Source organism: Octopus bimaculoides, chromosome 1, assembly GCF_046866305.1.
Source record: "Octopus bimaculoides isolate indiv1 chromosome 1, ASM4686630v1, whole genome shotgun sequence".
Classification (NCBI taxonomy): Eukaryota; Metazoa; Mollusca; class Cephalopoda; order Octopoda; family Octopodidae; genus Octopus; species Octopus bimaculoides.
This window is the reverse complement of record NC_142928.1, coordinates 106,301,008-106,309,218: the sequence shown is the minus strand read 5'-3', so window position 1 is coordinate 106,309,218 and position 8,211 is coordinate 106,301,008. Positions and strand designations below refer to the sequence as shown.

Here is an 8,211-nt window from a genome sequence, read left to right as displayed (position 1 = left end):
AAAACTACGTCAAAAGTACTGAACGGATCTTTATGAAATTTGGAAATTATATTCTATGCATAACGGCCATAACTCCCATGAAAATTCATATATTTTTGATGTTGATGAAATTTTAACCCGAACATTATTTGTAATTCAACGGTACAACAGTGTAAGACTACCCTTTCAGATATACTTACATTGTGATTTCTGCAATGTGGTGCATAAATTGTCAAGTAAATGAGACGCATCTTTGCCTCCACTGATTTTCTGTATTTGATTGAGAAACTAGTGGTCTACCGTTGAGTTAAATGTTTTTAAGAGATAAATTTTGAAAGCTGCATTCCCTCGCTTTCAGTAAATATGTTGCTTATTTTTGGTAGTTTTTTTACTTATTTAGTCCCTCGAAGCGTGAGGCATTACTGCACAGTTAATGCCCTTTATATATAATTATTTATATTTATGAAGAAATGATGAATTTTTTCATTACGAAATTTTTCGTTATTTTTTCATTTTGAGGTTTTTTTCACGCTGACTACTTGATAAATTCTTATAAAGAATTTATCCTATATTATATATATATATATATATATATATATATATATGCGTGTTTGTGTGTATGCGTGTTGTCGCCCACCACCACTTGACAACCGGTTATGGTGTGTTTAGGTTCCCGTAAATTAGCTGTTTGACAAAAGAGTCCGAAAAAGCATCACGCTTTTAAAAAATAAGTGCTGGGTTCGATTTATTCGACTAAAAATTCTTGAAGGCGGTGCTCCTGAATGATTGCAGTCTAATGTCTGAAACAAGTAAAAGATACACACACACACACACATATATATATATATATATATATATATATATATATATATATATATACACGCACATATGTGTGTGTATGCATGTGTATTATATGTATGCGTATATATATATATATATATATATATATATATATATATATATACACACACACAAGGTAAACCTATTCCTTAATGCCTGATGAAGAAAACAGACATCACCTACCAATCATGTGCCTCAGTCTGCCACTAACCACCAACAGCGTCATTGCTACTAATGCAGAACAATAAACTAAACGGCCGTCATTTGACCATTCACATACACAACCAGACAACTAATCAAAGACATCCATCACATCTTAATGCCCTGATCATCATTGAATTTCATTATTTCAGACTTGCCAGTTACATTTGAGTAACTTCAGCCATTAGGATTAAGGAAATAATCGGATCACCAACACACAAGTATAACCTCAGGTAAAGGGTAAAAAAAAAAACACTGTTAAAAGTTGATATTTTAAAAAATTTATTTGAAATCAAATCATTTATTTCTTTTAAAACTATTGTTGAACATAAAATAGAAATTAATAATTATTCCTTATTCTTGTATACTTTTAATCAAACAAATATATACCATACAGCAAAAGGAACAGCTTTTTAAGGTGGAGAAGACTGAAGATGGAAGACAAAGCCACAAATATAGATTCTTTTCTTCAAGCATATATGAACTGGTGACAATTTTATATATATTCATATCACTGCTTAGTGCTGTCACCCAGTATTTTATTTGCGGTGAGCTGTTGAATAGCGCAACCAGTCTGTGAACGATGACGGTAATATCATAAGAGGGACAGTGTCTCTCATGTCAGCTCGCAGCGAACTCCCTTTCCGTTTTCTGTGAATAAAGAGGAGATAACCACTCCGAAATGCATGCATTCCACAGTTTGGTTAGGCGGCGCAGTGAGCTGACTCAATATATTAACACCTTTTCGTCCACAGCGAGAAATTTTCTCCGCGACAAAAATACAGGGAATGGCTTTCTTACGGGTTCGAATATCCCTCAAGCATATTTAAAATGGCAACAAGTTTGTAAAGATTCGTAGTGTTTAAAAGTTCTTAGATTCAGTTTTGATTTAATACTCTGGTATAATTTTTCAACAGAGTTCAGATCAAAAGTGTGCCTTGATCAAAAACACCTACATTAAACATACTTCAAAAATATGTTTCCACTCTATTGTCAGAAGACGCAATGTTATATTGTTATATCGTTAATCAGATATGCGATGGTTAGTTGTTGTATAAAAGTTTAAAAAAATGCTATACAATCGATAGTCCAACACATTGTCCGATGATGTAGCACACATCATACAACAATTTCGAAAATAAATTCCTTGTCAATTCATGTCACCTTCCCTTAAAATTCCATTTGAAACCTATGATTGCCAGCTAGGAAGTCTTGATATATCTTGCCATATATAATCTTTTTAAGTTGTTAAAGACAACATCATCAAATTAAAGAAATTTATTTCTGACAGGTCGTAGATTAGAAAATGGAAAAGTGGAGGGTATTGATGGTTCCGATAAAATTATCATCAAAACAGGCAAATAATTCGGGTATCTGCCCAGCTAAATGAAAATTTGGGCTTCAACGTGGCGAACGAACAAGGTTGCACAATTGATGCCTATCTGGGTGACTATGGTTATTCATTTCAATTATTTGTAAAAATTATCAGAGAAAAAGAAGCGATTAGAATGGGGATTCGACAGGTTGTAGGATAAAGGCGCGAACTTGATTTGTTGTGCTATGGTCTGAGGTGAATTTCATAGACGAGAGTCTATCTCACTGGGAGCGATAATGCTTTTAGGAAACTAACATTTCTTCTGAAGAGAAGTTTGGAGGGAAGTAAAACATCTTGAAAAAGTGGAGATATGGTTAATGTCTTTGATATATGAGTACTGAATAGCAGCAATTAAGAGCGATATATGTAAGCTAATCGAGACAGCCGTATATCATTTCTGTGGGGGCAGCTAAAAGAAGAGACGACAGAACGGTTAGGAATGTTGGGCTGGGTGATTTGGGAGAGTGAAAATGCGGGGTATTTTTAGGTTGAAGTTAGTGAATGATGAGAAAAGACGAGCTGGTGCATTGTAGTAGGAATATATTTTTAGATTTTTTTCTCAGGGTAGTGTCCGGTAGAACCACTTGTTGCTAGATGACTGAAGATTTCTTCGTTGTGTAGATCTGCATGTCAAGCCACTACCGTATCACCTTTTGTTGCTTGCTTAATGTCGTTGTCATACAGCAAACGGTAATGAGGAACGCAACAAATTTTATATAGGAAATATTAAAGCACTTCAGTCAGTCGTGGAAGTCGAAACAATATTTACAATTACTCGTCAGGTACCTTGTGAACAATGTGTGTAGAAACAACGTCCCTACCTACTTTTTACAATTCAATACTTCAAAGAAATTATTCACCAACATTTTTGATTAATGACGTAAATGGGAAAAAGAAAAGGAAAAAAATCTTACTGCTTTCCAAATCTGTTGTATCCGGTATGGAGAGGATAAATAGAAGTATTTCCCCCCAACACTTTACTTGTGAGAATTGCTTGAAAGTAGCAACTACGATGAAGTGGCTTATCGAAGTTTTCATATTTTTGCCGCTGCTCTGCAGTGGTCAACCAACTAAAGACATCGTAACTGAAGGAAAAGTCGGCGATGATATTGTCAAACGTGTTTTAGATGTCCTGACATCATATAATGTATCTTTTGATAGAAAATGTCTCCAAGATTTAGCTTTCCTCCGAAGCAATAATGGTGTTCCATATATATCTGGAAAAGGAGGTATATGGCGGGTAAGCGTTTTCTTTTAATGTAAAGAACCCACTTAAATTAGACATTAGCATATGATTTATTAGGCGCTTAACCGGTAAATAGGTAATACTTGGATTTTCAGGGGACTTCTTTCACCCAAGGTATACTATTTTCTAATATGAACACAATGTCACACATTTGTCAGGCAGGGGGAACAGTCGATTGTATCGGCTCTTAATTTCATTAACACTTTTTTAATTGACCCTGGAAGGGCAAACCTGACATTGGTGACATTGAGAACGTGAGCGCAACCGATTTTCCAAAGTTATATTAATAATATATTGTAAGCTTTCAATAAGACTAGTTCACCAAAACAGAAAGTTCTCTTAACAACAAAATTCTATTCTTAATTCCTAGGTAAAAAAAAAAAAACCAACTATATAAACATGTCATTGTTTCCATACTTCTGCAAATCTATCGAAATATTGTTTTTACTTTTATTTTATTTATTTTACATTTGTCAATTTTTCTATATTCTATATTCTAGGTTAACAGTTCTCAACTGACTGATGCACAAACTGCCTGCCAGACATCCTTGTTCAACCAATGTAGAATTAGCAAACTATTGACTGGTGAAGAAGTTTCTTCATTTGATATAGCTGATCTTGATAAACCCCTTTATTCAGCTCTTGCAATGATCTTCTATGTTTTATCACTTGATAAATCTATACCCAATCAAGACTATGAAAAATATTGTAAGCTGCCCATCAAACCATTGAAATTATCTAATCAAGAACTTAGTAAGTAATATATATTTAGAATCACTTCATTTATGTGAGTGTGTGTGTGTGTGTGTGTGTGTGTGTGTGTGTGTGTGTGTGTGTGTGTGTGTGTGTGTGTTTGAGTGTGTATGTATGTATGTATGTATGTATGCATGTATGTATGTATGTATGTATGTATTTGATTTTCAAACAGGGTAAAAAATAGAGACTGGCTCTTAACAGAAGAGCCGTTTTTAAATCCCAACAGAAGTTGTTGTTGTTGTTGTTGTTGTTGTTGCTGCTACTGCTGCTGCTGTTGTTGTTGTTACTGTTGTTGTTGCTGTTGTTGTTGTTGTTGTTGTTGTTGTTGCTGCTGCTGCTGCTGTTGTTGTTGTTGTTGTTGTTGTTGTTGTTGTTGTTGTTGTTGTTGAAATTACTAGAGGCCTAGCTGACATTTTTTTCGCTTTGGAATAGGATCCAAAACTATAAGTTTAGTGGTAGACAATTATTCGATTTACTTCCTTACTGCTCCTGATAGACATGTCCATCTCTCAGTTTCTTGGGCGGTAGTCTCAATGCATAAGCCAATTTTGAGAGCGTATCAGACTTATATTGTCAAATTTAACACTACCACCAAACCTTGAGAGTCTTAGCGGAGTCTACACTAGTGCTAACTTTCGAGCCTTGTCACCAGTTTGAACATACCGTTTACTCGCCAGTTTTGGATGTTTTCGGCAAAAGCCAAAAGCGCTGCCCTTCTAAGTTGTAAAAATATTCAGTTTTCGGTTAGTCTATAACTTATGGAAAAATTAGAACTTTAAGAGCCGACTTATACACTTTCTTAACTGACGTCCTTGTAGAATGAACATTAATTAAATTTAAATACTATTCAAAGTGCACATCAAAGACTATAGAAAAAGAACAGTTGCAGGTTTTCAGCCAAACTAGTAAATGTGCATAAAAATAGTTAGCATCAACACATTTGTCACAACGAATACACTTGGATTCATTTTTTTTTTCTTTTTCTTTTCTTTTTTTTTTTTGCAATATATGTTAACTGTGTATAATATTTTCTGTGATATTTTCTTAATTCAGGAGATGAAACTACAGAAAGTGTCAAGAATCCATGTACAACAGAAAATATTGAAGCAGGAAGATTCTATTTCGCTCATCCAGACCCTAGAAAATACATTCAATGTACTGAATGGGGTACATTCTTTGTGATGTTGTGTGCACCGGGTACAATATGGTCACAGAGCGTCACCGTATGTGTTAGAGAGAACAGTAACCCGCTAACTAACGATAACGCTGAAACAACCAAAGACTCGGAGACTTCTACCTCATGCACCATTCTTAAAAATAACCCATGCACAAAAGAAAATACTGACTTAGGTAAATTCTATTTTGCTCACCCAGATCCTCAAAAATTCATTCAATGTACGGAATGGGGTTCATATTACGAAATGCCATGTCCTCTAGGCACAGTTTGGTCACAGATTGCCTATACATGCATTAGAAAAAGTGGAAACAAGATAAATGAAGATAGCACAACGGTAACGTCTCAAGGCACACAAACGATCCTACCCACCGTTCTTAACAACAACCCATGTACTAAAGAAAATATTGGAGTTGGTAAATTTTATTTCAGTCACCCAGATCCAACAAAGTTCATTCAATGTACGGAATGGGGTTCATATTATGAAATGCCATGTGCGCCGGGCACAGTTTGGTCACCGATTGCCTATACATGTATTCATAATTTTGTAAAATGTAACAGTAGAAAAGAAACTACCCCAGAACCCAACAGATCTACGCTTCCATTCTCTTCAACACTTAAATGGGTAACTAGAGGTGAACTTTCATAAATACAAATCATTTATCATGAGAACGTTTTGATTGTCGTTTATATGAGACAATATGAAACAGTATTATTTTTATACAATCATTCGAATCAATAATTTTATATATTTTTGTCTTTTTCACCTGTTTTGTGTTTTTCATTCTCACTGATCGCATATATACAACTAAAGTACTGTTATCACCATTGATATTTATACAACTATTGTTAGCCATATGAGAACGCAATTTCTATTTAACCTAGAAAACATACAGTGTAAACATACACATTCCAAGCCTCTCTTAAACAGGCTTTGTACTATGATAAAGAAAATCAAATAATATGTATATAATCTACCGTCACTAATAAACAACATTTTTTGCATTTAATTTCTCGTAAAGTGTTTTTCTTTTGGGATGATCATTTTTTTTTTCTCTTGCCAAATATAACAATATCTGTTTCAACACACGATTTCACACCAGGAATCTTGCAAAACAAATTCAGTAATATCTTTCTTTTATAAACTTCCTACAACAGTTTCTCCTGTTTTTCTTTCGTTCTTATTTCCAATTCATCTACATTCAAATTTACTCCGTTAACGCCATTATTGTTCAACACTTGACACACCTAAAATCTTCTTTGCTAAAGATATGATAATAACGGAAACAGAAAGCGGAAATATCTATACATGCATGTGTTTGTAAGTGAAATATCACGTTCACGAGTTGTTTTAGAGAGATTTAAGACATCCGTGAGTGTGTAGCCATAACTTATTCTCAAGTTATGTAAGTCACTCTTATGGTTTTTAGAGTGTCCGTAACTGAAAAAGCTGAAATTATTTGCTGAGCGTACTGAGGAAATCTTCATGCATATATATGTTTGCGTATGTGTGTGCGCGCCTGCGCATGTGTACATACACATATATACACACTTATCTAGATATCTATATTTGGACATATGTGTGCGCGTGTATACACATACACACACACACACAAATAGGTATGTATAAATAGGTATGTATAAATAGGTATGTGTATATATATATATATATATACATATAATATCTGCTTTCTAGTATGCGAGCAAAGCTACTGCTAGAAAAAAATCATTGAAATGAGTCATTGATGATGCAATGTGAGGCCCATGTATGACTCTTGAGCGCGATCAAAGATTTGCTCATTCTATCACATAATGCACCGCTGTGCTGGCTGGCAGAGGGAACAGGTACCACAGTATGAAGTCTTTTGACATGCTTTTTCAGTCCTCCAACTGAAAGGCACAGCTTTTCACAGGTTGCACATGTTCTGTTGTGAACAATAGGCGTCTCACAATTTATAAGGGATTGATTCCTGTGAGTTCTCCGTTAGCTGACCAAGCCTGCATGACTCAAGCATTTCCTCCCACGAATCGCACACATAAAAAGCAACATTCCTTCATTTTCCACAGGTTCATTCTTCCTAAGCCTTCTCTTGATCTTCTCGTGCTTCATTCTCTCTCTTTCAAACTTCGAACAACAACTTTGCACTCTTTTCCTGCCTCCATTTCGGCCTTGTGCCTCCCACTCCCAATCAACAACTGAAACCCCTGTCTGCATCAGAACAATCCTGAGGCAGTCCTTGAACCTCATTTTGGGTTTATGTGCTGGCCTTGTATCATCTTCTAGATCATATATATATATGTGTGTGTGTGTGTGTGTGTGTGTGTATGTGTGTGTGTGTGTGTGTGTGTGTGTGTGTGTGTGTGTGTGTGTGTGTTATAAAACAATTAATAAGAGTAATAACCACTAAAGTGGATTCCTATATGCTAAAGATAGACGTCAAATCGCCTTACCACATATATTTAATTTATATATATATATATATATATATATATATATATATATATATATATATATATATATATATATATATATATATATATATAGTCAATCAAAACACGAACAAGCAAGAAAAAAAAACACGAAAAAACAACAACGCGAGGACGTGGAATAAGTACAGTGTTATTGGACGCTCAAGAAAG

At 34.7% G+C, this 8,211-nt stretch overlaps 1 protein-coding gene across 1 annotated transcript; it reads left to right on the top strand.

Annotated features, from left to right (window-relative positions):
- The first annotated feature begins 3,374 nt into the window (after positions 1–3,374).
- LOC106869473 (uncharacterized) lies at positions 3,375–6,581 on the top strand. The gene is made up of 3 exons (XM_014915225.3): positions 3,375–3,635; positions 4,142–4,394; positions 5,451–6,581. The coding sequence occupies exons 1-3, from the start codon at positions 3,408–3,410 to the stop codon at positions 6,218–6,220; spliced, it is 1,251 nt and encodes a 416-aa protein (XP_014770711.1). The 5' UTR covers positions 3,375–3,407; the 3' UTR covers positions 6,221–6,581.
- The last annotated feature ends 1,630 nt before the right edge of the window (positions 6,582–8,211 follow it).

Bases quoted from the DNA above. Each gene is read 5' to 3' on its own strand.
- LOC106869473 (XM_014915225.3), top strand. From the start codon at position 3,408: ATGAAGTGGCTTATCGAAGTTTTCATATTTTTGCCGCTGCTCTGCAGT. The intron at 3,636-4,141 runs GTAAGCGTTTTC...TCTATATTCTAG, and splicing joins GAAAAGGAGGTATATGGCGG to GTTAACAGTTCTCAACTGAC. The intron at 4,395-5,450 runs GTAAGTAATATA...TTCTTAATTCAG, and splicing joins ATTATCTAATCAAGAACTTA to GAGATGAAACTACAGAAAGT.